The following is a 17,658-nucleotide window of genomic DNA, read 5'->3' as shown; positions in this document are numbered from 1 at the left end:
TCGTGTGTATACGGTATATTATAATTTTTGAGTTAAGTTAGTGAGTCATGGAAATCAATGGTTAATGGTCATGGATAGTCATGGAAAGTCAGGGAAATTAAAGACAAAATTTCTGTGGACACCCTGTAAACCGCAGTTACCAAAAAAGACATACAAAATCAATTTTTACCGTTTGTGGTACTGATCTATAAAAACCAAACAAATGGGTAATAATATACAGGTACCTATAGAAACTTTTGACTCGCGGTAACGGTGCGATCGTCAGAATGACCGCGGTCACGGGGTGATCGTCAGTATGACTCGCGGTCACGGGGTGATCGTCAGTATGACTCGCGGTCACGGGGTGATCGTCAGTATGACTCGCGGTCACGGGATGATCGTCGGTATGACTCACAGTCACGGCATAATCGTCGGTATGACTCACAGTCACGGCATAATCGTCAGTATGACTCATGGTCTCGGCGCAATCGTCGGTGGGACTCCACGGTCACGTCGTGATCGTCGGTATGACTCAGCGGTCACGGAGCTATCGCCGGTATGCCTCGCGATCACCGCATGATCGTCGGCATGACTCCGCAGTCACGGCGTGTTCGTCGGCATGACTTTGCGGATACAACGCGATTGCCGGTATGACTCGCGGTCACGGGGTGATCGCCGGTATGACTCGCGGTCACAGCATGATCGTCGGTAGGACTCCACGGTCATGGCGCGATCGTCGATAGGACTCCACGGTCACGGCGCGATCGTCGGTATGACTCGCGGTCCCGGCACGATCGTCGGTAGGACTCCACGGTCACGTCATGATCGCCGGTATGACTCCGCGGTCACGGGGTAATCGCCGGTATGACTCGCGGTCACGACATGATCGTCGTCATGTCTCCGTGGTCACAGCGCGATCGTCGGTAGGACTCCACGGTCACGACGCGACCGTCGATAGGACTCCGCGGTCACGGCCCGAACGTCGGTATGACTCGCGGTCACGGTGCGATCGTCGGTAGGACTCCATGGTCACGTCGTGATCGTCGGTATGACTCCGCGGTCACGGGGTGATCGCCGGTATGACTCGCGGTCACGGCATGATCGTCGGTAGGACTCCACGGTCACGACGCGACCGTCGATAGGACTCCGCGGTCACGGCACGAACGTCGGTATGACTCGCGGTCACGGTGCGATCGTCGGTAGGACTCCATGGTCACGTCGTGATCGTCGGTATGACTCCGCGGTCACGGGGTGATCGCCGGTATGACTCGCGGTCACGGCATGATCGTCGGTAGGACTCCACGGTCACGACGCGACCGTCGATAGGACTCCGCGGTCACGGCACGAACGTCGGTATGACTCGCGGTTACGGTGCGATCGTCGGTAGGACTCCACGGTCACGTCGTGATCGTCGGCATGACTCCGCGGTCACGGGGTGATCGCCGGTATGACTCGCGGTCACGGCATGATCGTCGGTAGGACTCCGTGGTCACAGCGCGATCGTCGATAGGACTCCACGGTCACGGCGCGATCGTCGGTAGGACTCCACGGTCACGTCGTGATCGCCGGTATGACTCCGCGGTCACGGGGTAATCGCCGGTATGACTCGCGGTCACGGCATGATCGTCGTCATGTCTCCGTGGTCACAGCGCGATCGTCGGTAGGACTCCGCGGTCACGGCGCGATCATCGAAATGACTTCGTCTCCTGCGCTCGCAATAGCGGCGTCATCGGCACTCGCGAAGCGGCAAAATCGCCGACGATCGGACCAAATCCCGTCCCGAAAAATTCCCGATTAAAATGTAATCCCGTCCCGATAATCGGGAATATTTTTTTCCCGAAAAATTCCCGAAATTTCGGGACCCGTCCATCCCTAATTTTAATTATCCTACACATTTTCTAGGAAGGGGCTGGGAGAACCACATAGAAGGACAAAAGCTGAAGGCAGACGGAGACAGTTTTCGTCTGAAGCTTAACACTCAAGACATCTTTGAGGACTGGGCGAGGAAAGTGCAGCAGCGCAACCTGGGAGTGTCAGGACGGATATTTGCCATTGAAAGCACTCGGTCACGTATGGGACGAGGCAATGTGCTCAAGTTGAAGGTTGGTCGTTTCTCAATAACTGAGGTTATATTTTAAAGGCTGGTTAGGAATTTGTTTGAAAAGGTATAGAGTTCAGCTAGCACCCCTGAGAAAATAGAGTCCAGCTTTAAAAGATACACACTAAAAGGTCACACATATAACCTCAGTATATTTATCAGTATATTTTTTCCTAAAGTAGGACCTCCTTCAAAAGAAGAGAAAGAAAATGTACAGAAGCAAGAGGCCAAGACAAAGAATAACTTAAAATTGATGCCTTTAAGTTAGCTGAAACCCTAACTTAGATTTAGATTGATTTTTCTCTAAAGTACTAAAGTTCATCCATTAAGACTAAAGCAACAGCCCCCCCTCTCTCTGAAGAAGACTTATATTAGGACAGAATATCATTTTCATGTTTATTTATCTTTTGTAGGATCTTTTACAGGGCGTGAAAGATCCTACAAAAGATAAATACACATAAAACTGATATTCTGTCCTAATATAAGTCTTCTTCAGAAAGTAATGCAGGGCGCATTACTATTTTCTCCGTTTAGCTAGTTTAAATGAAATTCTCAAGTATGATTGTATAACTAGAGGAATTTCATCACAGTAATTTCAGAAAAATTAGTAGATCATTTTACTTTTATTTCAACAATATTTGTCCAGGTGAATTTTCTGCCAGAAATCATCACACTGTCGAAGGAAGTGAGGAACCTGAAGACACTAGGGTTCCGAGTGCCGTTGGCTATTGTCAACAAAGCTCATCAAGCCAATCAGCTATATCCCTTCGCAATATCACTGATTGAGACTGTCAAGACTTACGAGAGAACATTGGAGAAGGTAAATGTAGCTCAAGTTTTAGTGGTAAATCAGTAAATCACCTCACAGAGTAGATTATAGGTAGGAAAGTTCAACTGGATAGTTATGAAGCACTGGGTAGGACTTTTGAAAGCCGTATTTGAAACTTTTAATTATTTCTGCACCCAGAAGGATGGTATAAACAGGTTTAGGAGCCCACAGTCTATTTATGATTTTTTTCTCTAATTGATTCCATACTATAAAGTAAATAATTATACATTTTTGATGTGAAATGTAATAATGCTTGATAATTTTTGTATTAAAATATTTGACAATAACTGACATTAATTTCTTCAAATGTGAAATGTATAAATTACAACAAGTTTTCATTCTATATTGACTAAAATAGTAGATCAATTTGACTTTTTGCTAATTTTAATTTCAAATTACTTGCCAACCCGTTTAAATTGACAGATTTCTCTAGGTACACATTATTAGGTTTAATATATGAATTTTATTCACTAATAGTCTGCAGTTAGTAAATTTGGTGAAGGTAGTGTGACACCGTAGTGGAATAGAAGGCCATAGAAGGTATAGTGTAAGTAGAGATATTGAGTAGCACTGAGCTCATTTTGAACTTGTACGATCTTACAGTTGTAATTGCCAGGTCATGGTTAATCAACTGTGGCTAGATGGTCATCCAAAAGGTTATCTAACAACATTTTTGGTAAAAATAGCATAGAATGTGTGTGTTTTACAGACAATGACAATATCCAAATGGAGATGTTCAAAACGAGCTCGGGGCAAGCAGTTTTTCCACTTGAGGTATTTTATTCCAAGATTAAAATGGGATTTTGCCTAGTTGAGGGATATTTTATCTGTTGAGTAGAAAAGCCACGTTCAAGAGATGATGAAATAGGATGTTTATGTCTGATAGAGGGATATTTTGGCAATTGATAAGGATAGTGTTGAGTAGCAAGGCATTATTTTTTAGGATTAAGTTGTTGGAGTTGCCTGGTTGAAGGCTTCTGTATTTTGATTGGAAAATCCATGTTCAGAAAAGGTATAAGTTTTTAGGAAAAAGTGGGATTTTTAGCCTAATTGAGGGCTACGCTATCTTGTTTCTTGAATGTGAAATCCATGTTCAGGGAGATTTAGTGGCTAGTTGAAGGATATATTTTTTGTGGGATGGGAAATCTATGTCCAGTAGGGGTAAAGTTGGGTTCTTTCTCTGTTGAATGATATCTTGTCTATTGATTGGAAAAGCCATGTTAAAAGGGGCTAGTTGTCCCCAGAGGGATGTTTGATCTTTTGTGTGGGAATAAGATTTATGAGTGGGATTTTCCCTGGCAGATCTTTGGTGGGACTAATCAAGTGGAAAGACTGAAAGTGTGGATTGCGTTGTCTGGTGTTTCATTTACTTGTGTTTAAACAGCTCACAGGTCGCAGTACAGCAAATAGTCCATCACTCAAGGTAGTTTCAAGTGAACGTAACGCTTTGCTTGCTAAATGCAGCTCGTCACAGGGATCCCAAGTACAAACATGTATTTTATATCATCTACACAGTTAAAAACATTTTTCTTTTAATTCACTTTTTTTGAGGGGGGTTATTGTTCACTAACAACTTTCTAATTCTTAAAACGTTCCAATGTTTTTAAAATTATTGTTAGATGATTAATAGTTAGCCAGAGTTTCTACTGGTTTACAGCTTTTCCTTCAAAAATGTTTGTGATTCTTTCATTAAAAATGCCACTGGCACTGACAAATTTTTGCTTTTCAAAAAATATAAATTATAAGTAAAACTTCATTTGAAATGCTCTACTTGAAAAAAATGTTCAGGGACAAAGGTAGTTTCTGTTTTGGAAGGAGTTGTAATATATATTTATATTATACGTGATTGACTTGGGATCTCTGCTATTTCGATGTATGTGCCAATGTAAACTGATAAAAATAGCAATGCGATTCAACATGTGCAAGGCTGCGCTTCCCAATGTATCATACACCTTGACCCAGCATGAATAAACGTTTTGCATGATATTGCACTATAAACTATTTACAGGTTCAAAAATATGTTTAATATTTTAAATCATGATTCTATCAATGTAACATCACCAAATCCTGTAAGAATAATTTGTAGGTTACCTAAAATGTAAATTTGACCATGAATATTCCCCCAAATTTGTTTAATGACTTGATTATAATACTGAAGTGAATAGTAATTATTCAAAATTATTTTCAATGTGTATTCACTACAGTAACATGCATGTTCAATGTCATAATCGTATATGTAAATATTACTTAGGTGTAGTTTTTAAATTAATTTTTGCGAGCAGAGGCATAGTTAATTAGCGTTATAGAATTTGGAACATATTTTGAAACTTTTGTAAGAATACAAAACAAAGTCACAAAGTGGAAAATAATTATTTTTTTAGTTATATATTTTTTGAAGATTTCGCTCAATGTATGCATTACTATTAAGTATAGTTTTCTTGTATGGAATTGTTATCTAACATAAGGCCTAATTGGTTCTTTAATTTAAAAGTCTTGAATCTACAAAACCTTGGTTTAATTCCTAGCCTCCCATCTGGATAAGCGTAAAGTCACGTATGTATGGTTTTTCCTAGTATAATCGTGTGAGTTGCACCTGAGTGCTCTTTTTTTATATGCTATGATTTGTTGAGTTACTATGGGACTATTGTTAATATAACAATTTTTTATGTATAAATTGAAGTGTTTGAGAGTATAAACTAGGTTACACTTTGCTGCCAATAGTTTTGTTACAGGTATTTTTCTTTTATTGCCGCAGTCATTTTTAGGATACCCTAAACCACCATTAACGATTAAAAAATAATGCAATATCACTTCTTCAAAGTTATTTATAAACCCTGATACACGATGTCTTTGAACCATCCGATTATATATGGCACATAGTACGATATACTATCGTGTATGGTACACGATACGGATGATTCTCCAGTCAATATCACAGATTTAATTTAAGGTTATGTTTTTAGGAAAAAGCATTTAGCTTGGATTAAATAAATAAATATAGGATGGAGAGGACACAGCTAACTCACCTGATGAAAGGTTGCAGACGAGTCAAAGAACACATAAAATCACACACATAAAATACTTAATATTTCGCCTCTTTCAGAGGCTTCTTCAGAAGTAGCCTCTGAAAGAGGCGAAATATTAAGTATTTTATGTGTGTGATTTTATGTGTTCTTTGACTCGTCTGCAACCTTTCATCAGGTGAGTTAGCTGTGTCCTCTCCATCCTATATTTATAGATTTAATTTAAGGAAATTGGTAGTTAATCTGTTATAAAAACTCATCAACAAACATACACTAGTTAAGAATAGTCACTCTCTCAATCTCTTAATCTGATTATGTGTGTATTTTTGATTAAAGCAATAATACCATTTATATTTTACAGATAGAAGAAAAGACCAGCATTGTGCCTTTGGTGGCCGGTCTCCACAAGGAAGTCCAAGGTTTGATTGCTGAGGTACGTAGCCTAATTCACACAATTGATTATCTTCGTTAATATGAACTATCATGTTTATTCCTCACACAGAGTTGATATAATTGTAACAATCCAAAAATGAATTAATCATTTACTTTATTAATTAGATGAAAAAAATATAAGTTAAAGTGTAATTAAATAAAAAAAAACATTTTTTCATAAAGCTTTTTTCTGGTTAAACATCTTTTCAGAAACACTTTTATCTCTGTACTATATGCACTATTTTACATGACATATTGTTAATAAAAAAAGACAAACTGAATAGGGATGAGCAGCTGTATCTGTGCTTCACAACGGGTAGAGGACATGAAACAGAATCTGTGGCTTAGATCTGCTGTAGGAAACAGTTGCTCATTCATTTTAGAAACAAATCTTAATATAACTACTTGGTGTACCACGGTAAAATGATCTTCTTTAAATTCAGGTAGGAGGTTTATATTTTCCAGGAAATCTAGTATAGTGTATAAGTAGTGTTGATGCATGTTTAAAAATAATGAAACTATACAATTTAATTTGAAAAGATAAACTTTTTTTAACGTGTAGGCCTGCCTACTTACTTTTAAGCTCATTATATTCAAAGTCAATTGATCCAACAGAATCAAACATCATAGACTACTGTATTGTAGCAATAAAATCAATCCTGGATATTTGTTTGCTAATTTAGGTTAGAACTTGAATTGTGTTAGATTACCTTTGTTGTTGCTGCACTGTGTGTAGTTATGCTGTACTGTCTCCATGAACATGTAAATAAAGGCTATTGTCTATTGCAGGGCATCCAACTAGTGTGGGAGAGCTACAAGCTGGACCAGTACGTGCAGAGGTTGGCAGACCTGGTAGTCAGTTTCCAGGAGAAGGTGGAAGACTTGCTAGTGTTGGAGGAACAGCTGGACGTCGACGTTAGATCCCTGGACACTTGTCCCTACTCTGCCAACACTCTAGCAGATATTCTCAGCAAGATACAACACGCTGTGGACGACCTCAGTCTGCGACAGTACTCCAACCTGCACATCTGGGTCAACAGGCTCGACCAAGAGGTTGGTATACTCTGCTAACCGGGTCAGGAAAATCCCTCATCCCGCTTGAATTTCATAAAAAAAGAAATGCTAAAATAGCTCTTTAAACCTTGATTTCTTTCCATAGTAAAATACTTTGATTGATTGGAGTTAGCTATCTAGAAAGCAGAACAAATCTGTGAAAGCCTAAAATCCTGTTTATCCTGTTGTTTTGCAAAGGAAAATCCCATTATAACACTGGTTTGTTGAAAATAATTTGTTATTACTCTGCATATAAATTTGCCGTTATGACTTCTAACATCAAAGGTGATTATCTACGACCTGCCCCACTCCACTGTGTTTTTGTCTTAATCTGTAACTGAGAGATTTGTAAGTTATACATGCATTTCACATTTCAGGTTGAGAAGAACCTATCCAACCGTCTGCAAGCTGGTATACAAGCGTGGACTGATGCTCTGGAGGGTAAGAAGGATGAGATAGACCTCAGCATGGACACCGACGCCCCGGCACAACCTACACACAAGCCAGGAGGCGAACCTCAGGTAAATCAACGTAAACTCATCAAACTTCAAAAGGCTAATTTTCAAATGCCAAAAACATCTAAAACTTCAGTTTTACAAAAATTATGCTATCACAACACTAACAATCCTCTGTTGTATTAATGGTATTTGGTAATGAGATTGATTTTCCCAAACAAAAAATGTAATAAATAAATACTTAATTTTAAAATATGAGCATATATTTTTTTTTAATCTTCTATAATTCTCTATGACAAATTCAGACCAAAACTCTTACCTATGAGACCGTATAGCTTTTCACAGTTACGTTACTTGTGAGTGATTTGTCAATTGTATTGTTCCAGATCACCATTCAGATCTACGAGGTACGCATCACCAACCAAATCATGTACCTGTTTCCCAGCTTTGAAGAGGCGAGAACCAGGCTTATGCATTCAATGGAGGCTTGGATTGCTATCGTAATCTCCCAAACTCGACTACAGAGCACCAGATATCAGGTAACCCACTCAACACTGTACTCAAGACAAAAAAAGCAAAAAAATATCTAATAATTTTACTATCTATTATAAGTGCATACACCACATTTGACTAAATTGATAAAACTAGACCCGAAACGTAGTTGAAGTGAGCCACAGACAGATTGCTCTGATGTAAATGAATGATTTCTGTTAAATATTTAGAATTGTTAACCAAGTCAAACTGATTTGAAAACCTATTGTAAGCTGTAGATTCATAGATGGATTCATAGATTCACTGGCTCACAGATGATGTTCTTTTTGAATAAAAAATTGTCCACAGCTGGTCAATATAGAAGTAAATAACAACTACACATTCAGTTTTTTATTTTTACTTATCTTTTTGTTTCAAGGTCGGCATAGATCGAGTCACTTCACAGACATACAAGAATCTGTTGGCAAAACTGCCACCAACTGTTATGTCCAACGCTTTTGAAGCCATCGAGAAGAAAGTCAAACAGGTAACTCAATTGGTTCTTTTAAATTCACAAGTAAACCATAAGTAGTAGCTATAAAGTAAGTAAACAACTTGCCATGTGAGATGATTCAGAAAGTTTGATGTTTTTTAATGTTTAATAGGTACAACTAATTGATCCGTTGATGTTTTGTAGATGAGAGAGTATGTAGATGAGTGGTTCAACTATCAGGCTCTGTGGGACCTACAAGGCGACACCCTCAACCAACGGCTGGGTGATAGCGTCACTCGGTGGATGAAGTGCCTCAACGACGTCAAGTGAGTCACTAATACATACATAGGCTCAACGAGCAGTACGGAGAGTCCATGAACCATAGATTTGAAATAAAGCGATGTAGTTGATTTTCGGCAATACTAGATACAGTATCCTTAACATCAAAGTCAAAATCTAAATTATTTATTGCAGCACCAAAGTATCTTGTAGGAATCCCTTAAGTTTATAAAAATAAGTAAAATGTTTTTTAGCGCCTTTACGGGGTAACAAGGACGGTTGAAAAAACCTCAATGTCATGAAGTGTTTCCTGTAATATTGATGGCCCAACTTTACCTCTATAAGACTTATACTGCATGGTGAATGTGGAATTGAGTCCATTAAAGTGTCAAAACCTAAACTTGATTCTGAAATCTGCCAAAAAGGTTTTGAGTTTGATTGGCAAGGAACAGTTTCAAAAAAGAAAACTTAAATTAATTCAAACATTTCTTATGTCATTATCATTGTTTTTAACGGAAATCACATTCATATATCTTTTTTAAATGTAAATGTCACTCGTCTTTTACTGTATCGGTCTATTATCTTTAGAAGTGGTGTCTTACATTCTCAATGATTTATTTGCCCTATTTGTGTAATATATCTATTAAGATTTTTCATGAAAACATACTTAACTTACTCAACACCTTATTAATTAGGTATACAGAAAAACAGAAATTCATATTTATTGGACCTGGACCAAATCAATAAGAGCTCAATAAGCATACAAGACAAATCAATAACTTGTGATAGCTGACTCCGATTTAGAAACTTCTTTAAGTACTTTGACCTCTGTCAGACACTGCCATTTTCATATTTAGCAAAAATAGAATTCATTAAATTATATACTCTTTATACATTGACTTTTTTCAGTTTTGAACAGTTTTTATTGTCCTTTACAGGAACTCCCGCAAGACATTTGACACGTCCGAGACCAAGAAGGAGATAGGTCCGATTGTCATAGACTACGCCAAGGTGCAGAGCAAAGTCACCTTGAAGTACGACGCTTGGCAGAAAGAGACTCTAGCCAAGTTTGGAGTTCTGCTCGGCAATGAAATGGCTCAATTCCATTCGCAAGTGTCTAAGGTAAAATGTCTTGAACAATATTTTTAATAATATGTCTTATGTAACTACTGTAGGTGTAGTTAAGTACCTTGTAGAACTAGCCGGGACCGCGACTGTCTGTCAATCAATACAAATGTGAAAATCCACTTAAGCACTTGTTTATGAGCTTGTATAAAGCAATGGTGCTTCAAATACGCACATCTTGTATTCATTTTTATTTATTACAAACCGGTCTGTATTATTCGGAGATCAAACTTAAAGGGTGGTGACTTAACAAGGTTGTACTAATAATAATTGTTTTACGTTTTAAAGTAGGCCTACAAAATAAACCGTCAACTTTTTAGGCATTGAATTAGCTGTCATAACTATTGTAAACATATTATACTAATATAAATAATAAAACAACTGTAATTCAAAGCAAAACAAAAAATAAAGGAGAGTAGTATATACTAAGTGGAGTTTTTATTTAAATCATGGTTGGGTCCTGAAGTTTATGAAATGAAAATTATCAAGAGCCTGGTTTTCATTGGAAAGCTACTGGTAATTATTATGTCTGTGTACAACATTAATCTCTTGTGACATAATATACACTGTAAATTTAAATAAGTTATAACAATTGGTAAAAAAATAATTGTCCTATTAATCGAGGTATACCTAATTCACCTACCTCATTTACTAATTTATCTATTATAATTTATGTAAATTTTATTGCTTTGTAAGCAACACTTATATTCTTAGTTTAATAAAAAATCCATCTTACTGATTCACAAAATCTTCCCTTAAATAACTTAATAATTCTGTCTTTTTTCATCCTATATATTTTGTGTGATCTTGTACACTTCATTCAACCATTATGGTATGTAATCTACTATTTGTTTAACATGGTTATGACATTTTTACAATGTATTTGATGGAACAATCAATGATATTTGTGCATAATCAAACTCTTCTGTTGTATATCAGAGTCGTAACGACCTTGAACAGCAAAGTATCGAGGCCGCAAGTACTTCGGATGCTGTGTCTTTCATCACTTACGTGCAACAACTGAAGAGAAACATGAAACTTTGGGAGAAACAGGTAATTTTGGCCTCAGTTGCAATCAAACAAGTGTAATAGGGGTAGGGCAAAGACTTGTCAAAACTATTGTGGACATGGAAATTGAGTTTCATAAGTTTAAAGTACGGTACTTGAATGAAGTAGGATCACTAGAATTGATATAGCATCATTCAACTGCACTTATGTTACTAGAATTAAAGGATTAAAAGTTGAAATGTATCATAACTTTAAGAGCCTTACTGTTCAGATTCTAGGAAACATACTTCGTAGGTTTTCCTTGAAAGTAAGAAAAGTATTTAGGCCTCCGATTGGGCCTGATGATGATCAGTGTGATTAGTCAAAATTCACTATTGTCAATATTGTGACTAGTCAATATTAAGGCCACGCTCCCCCCGTCGGCCATATTGGATTGATTCTCCATAAGACCAATGCTAACGAATATACCCAAATTTTTTCGTTATTTTTCAACGTAAAATTACAAATGTGGTGTCGTTTGAAAGGTAATATAATCCTAAATGCAACTCGTGGACCAAATTTTAAAAATAGTAATTTATGTTTTTAAAAATAAACTAGTAAACATGGGTAAGTTTACAATATTTTTGGTAATGTTTAAGGCAATTATGTATAATTTTAAAAAACAAAAAGCATTACATGTTTCATTAAGATTAATATAAAAAAAAAAATTATTAAAATCGGATAAAAAATAACCAAAAAATTTGGGGCCAAACGAGAGTGTTGCAGCGAGTTTCTTACTCCAAAATATCAACAGTCCGACTGCACTCTAGCGGTCGTTCTCGAAACTAGCAGCGGAGTGATATTCGTATTACTTGTGTTACTGGCATGGGAATGGAGTTTGGGACGGCAACTGCTACATATAGCGGTAGATCACCTTTTTCAAATGTATAATGATTTGACACACTTAGAGTCAACTTAAAATTACCAAATTTGGTACAGCTACTATAAATTAGTGCTCCTCGGTGATGGTAAGGCTGTAATTAAAAATAATATTTTTTTGTAATTTTAACAACTGTTAAAACTCAAAGAAATTTTAAAATTGAGAATTAGAACATGAAAAAGTAAGTGATCTGGAAATTTTTTTATTTTTTGGTCAGGAAAGTTTCGTCAGCGGCAAAGTTTGAAAGCTTGAGTTGTATCATGATATACATTTAACAAAAAGTTGTTTTTAAGCATACTTTTGGAAATGAATCAGGTAGAATAGGAAGCAAAATTTGTGTCCCGCCGACGCGACGCTCGACCGCTGCCTTTCGACTACACGTCTCTAGCAACCACATACACACACAGTGATTGATGCACAATATGTATATTAATTATAAGTCAAGTAAGGTAACATTCGTATACATAAAATTGCTATTCACATTAATTGTATTATTATTTTGTGTAATTAATAACTAAATGACGACCAAATCGGCTCTATATGAAACAATGCATTGAAGCCAGTTTATAAACTTTTAATAAGGATATTAAAACGAATTTATCCTTTTATGTAAGTTTTACTTTGCTCAAACAACAACAAATCTTTTAAATAACAATCTTTAACTCAATTACACATTACAAAAACACGGATGTTTTACGGTACATTACATTGCCTTGACAATAATAGTTTGAGCACAAAACATTTGAAAAAACAATACTGTACATAAAGCTGTGTGTACACAAAACTGCTTTTACTGCCCGAAATGTTACAAACTTTGTTAGATGGAGGCTACTGTAGGATACGCGCGTAACTAGGATGACTCATCGCTTCCCCCACTCCTTATATGACAACACTGATTTTCGGGGGGCTTCCGGTGGCTTCACCTGTATTTCGCGCCCATTTCGTGCCCAGTGCCATCTCTATTTACCTTCAGTGCTCTCTACTGTCAAGATGTCTGAGTGAGTGGGTGTGCGCCTTTTAGTTTGTTGTGAATTATAGTTTACTACAGTGTTTTCGTTGTCTATACTATGAAAGTACATTTATGATTTTAGGCAAATAGTAAGAGCGTGTTTTTTTTATTACCTTTCGTTAGTTTTAGCTATATGTCGAAATGGGCAGCAAATGTCGGCGTAAGATAAAAAAGCCGCGTAAAAATCGTGGAGGTGAACGTCTTCAAGAGTGGCGTATTTTGAAATCGTATAACTGCTTGCCTTTGACTGCCATTACAAATGAAAGCACAGACAGTGCTACCACTTCGAGCCATTGTAATGATGCTCTATGCAGCCCGGAGCCGGACTATGAAACTCCACTTCAAGACCTTGTTATTGAAGAAGTTCCAGAAGACGATTGTAATGAACATGAAGTGGTTCAAGGAAGGCGAATTATTGATATAGCCTACTTGTTTGAAAAATTGAAGCAATTGAACAATCACGCCCCACAGTTTGGTTGCTCTTAAAATGTGTCAAAGTAAAGAAACTTAAAATGTGTCAAAGTAGAGAATAAAAATGCAATTTAGGTCCTTTGTTAGAAAGACATGTGTGTAAATAATCATTGTTCATGAAATCATTGTCAATTTATTTCAAAACAAATGTCGTTTATTAAATTTATTGTAATTTTCAATGCAACGTTGTAGTATTTACAGTAAAAAATGGAAATTTTAAGATGTCCCTTTACAGTTTTTTTATGTTATATAGATATTTTGTAATGCTTAATGATCAGTTTGGTGGGTAATGTATAATTAATAGTCTATGTGTTGTACTGTTTTATTCTGACAGTTGTATCCTCCTGGAATTATGGAAATAACAAATTTAATTGAAATGAAGTTACAGTACAATATACATGGTTCTTTAATTTTTAAATATGAAATTTTATTGACATTTTTTTTCTTACACCTAGATAATAAAGACTATGCAAATTAAATTTATGTCTTTGATTATTAGTAATGTTTTTATAATCGTAATTAAAGTTTGCATTATTCCTTACCGTAGCTAAAAAAAAACATGCATACTACTGGTAACGTAACTTTCCATCAGGTTCCCTTTGTAAAATATGTGTACATGTTTTTATATGTATATACATTTTTTTATATTAAAATAACAATTTCAATTATAGATTGAGCCTAACAAATGATTTTCCCACACACTTATAACAAATTCGTGTACAGTATGTTACGAAATTCCTGAGTAGTTTGTTTATTTAATTTGTTTATACTGTAAGTTTAATCATTAACAGTTGCACCTTGTAGAAATTGCCAAAAATAATCGTATAATATAGGTCCTTGGACAATGGACATTCTACAATCTACACGCCTATTGAGTACTGGCATGTCACAGTTTCAAATTAAATTGATTGTAAGTGTATCTAGTAATGGTATATTTCACTACTAGTCACGAAATAGGACTTTTCATCACACTAAAGCTGTTAAAAAATATTATGACCATATTTCATAGTCTGGTATTTGTTATAATATAAGTAAACACAGCCCTGTAGTCAAGATTATTTGCGCCATTCCTTTACTACTGTGTTGGAATTGACGAGTCAAATTTGGTAAAATAATAAAGCTATAGGATAATTGAGAATCGAATCGAGAATCAGTGATGCAGAAGGCATACATAACACGGACCAAGGGACCACTGTCCGCCTGTCGCCGTCGCGTTTTCACTCAGTCAGTTCCCAGTGGGTTCCCGCCACTCGCCCGTGCGGAGGGAACTACTTTAGTTGTGACTCAGCTTTCTATTTCAAACCGATACCGCCGCTGAGGAGCGCGCTGGCGTCGCATTCGAACTTGCCGTTAGGGGGAGCGTGCCCTTAATTATTATAAAATTCTTTCATATATTTACCATCTTGTTAAATTTAAAGTATATAAATGCAAATGGGTTATCTGATAAAAAGATAGGCCATTTGCCAGGAATTATTAAGGAAATTGACAGGAAAGCAGGCTTACTTTTAAATAAGTCCATAGAGACACATAAAATATACAACACAGAAGTAGAAATTTTCTTCAACCACTGGAGAAATTCTCTCCAGTGAAAATGTCTACTTTTCTGTTGTATTATGTGTCTCTATGGCCTTATTTAAAGGTAAGCCTGCTTTCCTGTCAACTTATTTAATAAATGCAAATAGGCTATATTTATAGTTCAAAGTTGATTTGTATTAGGCCTAATATTTTTTCTTAAATAATTTCACAGGCTGAAGAAACTTTACACAGTTATGAAAACTGCTTTTACTTTTTTACATGAGAATTCTTAAAGAATTAGTAAAATAATTTTGCCGTAATAGTTCCATTGTTTGGTTAAGAGTATCCACAATAGATGCATTTGGAAACAATTAGTCAGTTCAGGAATGGTGGTTTTAAACTTATACATCTGAAGTTTAGAATTAGCGTATGTTTAGCCTGGTCAAAATAAAATGAAATAAAATATATTAAATAGGTTCAAGGTCAAGCAACAGCTTTTTCACGAATGGTTATTTATATGGGATCTCTTTGTCATGCAGGTGGAAGTTTACCGTGAGGGTCAGCGTATCCTAGAGAGGCAACGTTTCCAGTTCCCCAACAACTGGTTGCATGTGGACAACGTTGAAGGAGAGTGGAGCGCATTCAATGAGATCATCAAGCGGAAGGACTCTTCCATTCAGACACAGGTGAGTGTGAAACATCAATGGTTGCTTGTTACCGTTGTCACTGTAGGCGAAAAAGCAAAAGATAAATGTAAAATTTAAAGTTAAAATGTGTTTGATAAAAAAGGAAGAAACTTTAAGCGGTGAACCAACCTTGATATACTAGACTGAAGTGGACAAAAATGGCGGCTTCATCTTTGAAGAGCGTCATCTTGAGCAGTAGGTTAGGCGGGAAATTTGAAAATGTGGAGAATCTAAACATCTTCTTTTGTAATTGTTAGTTTTAATTGTATTCCTTAACATCCAAGATTTGTTACTTCAAGCCTGGATTTTTTAATTATGTGGCAAACCAAACCCCTGTTAAATGAAGTCTGTGTTACCGGTACCTGCAAAAATGGTCTAGTACCGTCTAGTAGCGGTCTATTAGACCGCTTAGTCTGATTTAGATAAAATTTAGTATGTGTTTAGGCCTACTTTTACATGGTATTTCCAGGCTTTTTTAAAATTTTGATTTTAATGGATATTTTTCATGAAAACCCAGAAATTAACAGAAAAATCTGATTTTCACAAAAACAGCTCTTACGATTTTGAATGGTTTTTAGTATATTTTAGTCTTTGATTCCAAACAAAATAGCACGACCTCCAACACTGTAAAAATAATGGTTATTGTGATTTTTGACTCAACAAACTCTCACTGTTTTACCTACCACGCTTATTCACAAGCTTTAATGTCAAGTCAACGTGAGAAAGTATGTTCCAGTTGATACCGTTCATTCATGTTTGCGCAGGTCCAGAGTCTGCAGCAGAAGATCGTAGCGGAGGACAAGGCTGTGGAGACTCGCACCAACGACCTGCTGCTGGACTGGGAGAGAAGCAAGCCGGTGGAGGGCAAGATCAGACCTGACGAGGCGTTACAGCAGCTGCAGCTGTTTGAGAGCAAGTTCAGCCGTCTCAAGGAGGAGCGTGACAATGTGGCCAAGGCCAAGGAGGCTTTGGAACTTCAGGACCCTAGTGAGTGTTAATAAGAAGATTAGGTTTTCTGGTACGCCTTAGATTACAGGAATCTAATCACAGAACGTGATAGGCTACTCGGCGAAGAGTGTAAATTTCCCCTTATCGTTTTTGGCTATGATGGGTCTTAATTGTTGCATAACGGAAATAGCTAGAATAGTAGTGGATGAAGTATTGAATTGTCAGAAGCGCCTCATACCTTGTCCAGTTAACTGCTGTGAAGATGGCTGTATGACAAGAGGCCGAAACGTTAGAACTTAGTAATAAGTTTCTGTCTGTGACACAGTCCACAAGACCTGGTTTGTAGTGTTACAGAAGTAAGGGGTACTCATCAAACCCCAAATTTTGTAAGACTAAAGTTGACCATGTACTTTTCTTTGGGACTAACTTACCAAAGAAAAGACAAACAGCACACAAATAGTTCACAATATCATTAATCCCATACATCATTAATCATCAAAATTATTAATCATTAATCACATATTTTCCCTCTAATATGAGGCTTCTTCAGAGGAAAGTAGGAGAATCCATCACACGGTTTTGTAAAGAGAAACCAAATTAATTTTTTTGTGAATTTTTCTTTGCTGTAAATCATCTAGAAGTAAGTTGGTTGTGAATCCATCACCTCGTCTTCCAATTCTTTCGTTCAATAACTGAATTGTATTTAGTGACTCAGGCTTACTTGTGGTGATATCGTCTATGTCTCAGGTGGCGTCAGCTCCAGTGAGGACCGTATGCTGGTAGTGTTTGAGGAGCTACAAGACCTGAGGGGAGTGTGGTCAGAGCTGTCCCGTATCTGGCAGCAGATATTTTAGTGACTGTGGAG

At 37.0% G+C, this 17,658-nt stretch overlaps 1 protein-coding gene across 3 annotated transcripts in view; it reads left to right on the top strand.

Moving 5' to 3' along the window:
* The window catches only part of LOC128996500 (dynein heavy chain, cytoplasmic-like), a 110,787-nt gene that overhangs the window by 20,459 nt on the left and 72,670 nt on the right, over nucleotides 1-17,658 (top strand). For 2 of the 3 annotated variants that reach the window (XM_054421876.1, XM_054421875.1), the window contains exons 14-25: nucleotides 1,882-2,081; nucleotides 2,724-2,897; nucleotides 6,291-6,362; nucleotides 7,151-7,414; nucleotides 7,792-7,935; nucleotides 8,256-8,408; nucleotides 8,780-8,887; nucleotides 9,038-9,159; nucleotides 10,051-10,234; nucleotides 11,177-11,290; nucleotides 15,699-15,845; nucleotides 16,610-16,832. In XM_054421876.1, the coding sequence (XP_054277851.1) occupies nucleotides 1,882-2,081; nucleotides 2,724-2,897; nucleotides 6,291-6,362; nucleotides 7,151-7,414; nucleotides 7,792-7,935; nucleotides 8,256-8,408; nucleotides 8,780-8,887; nucleotides 9,038-9,159; nucleotides 10,051-10,234; nucleotides 11,177-11,290; nucleotides 15,699-15,845; nucleotides 16,610-16,832 (1,905 nt within the window). Of the gene's footprint in view, nucleotides 1-1,881; nucleotides 2,082-2,723; nucleotides 2,898-4,290; nucleotides 4,330-6,290; nucleotides 6,363-7,150; nucleotides 7,415-7,791; nucleotides 7,936-8,255; nucleotides 8,409-8,779; nucleotides 8,888-9,037; nucleotides 9,160-10,050; nucleotides 10,235-11,176; nucleotides 11,291-15,698; nucleotides 15,846-16,609; nucleotides 16,833-17,658 lie in introns of all 3 variants that reach the window. The other variant, XM_054421874.1, reaches the window with a different exon arrangement.

The sequence above is a fragment of the Macrosteles quadrilineatus genome, unplaced genomic scaffold (genome assembly GCF_028750875.1).
Source record: "Macrosteles quadrilineatus isolate MER2022 unplaced genomic scaffold, UCM_ALF_1.0 Scaffold_6__1_contigs__length_79288215, whole genome shotgun sequence".
In the NCBI taxonomy this organism is placed as follows: domain Eukaryota; kingdom Metazoa; phylum Arthropoda; class Insecta; order Hemiptera; family Cicadellidae; genus Macrosteles; species Macrosteles quadrilineatus.
Note: the sequence above shows the minus strand (reverse complement) of the source record. Positions and strands in the feature narration are given on the sequence as shown.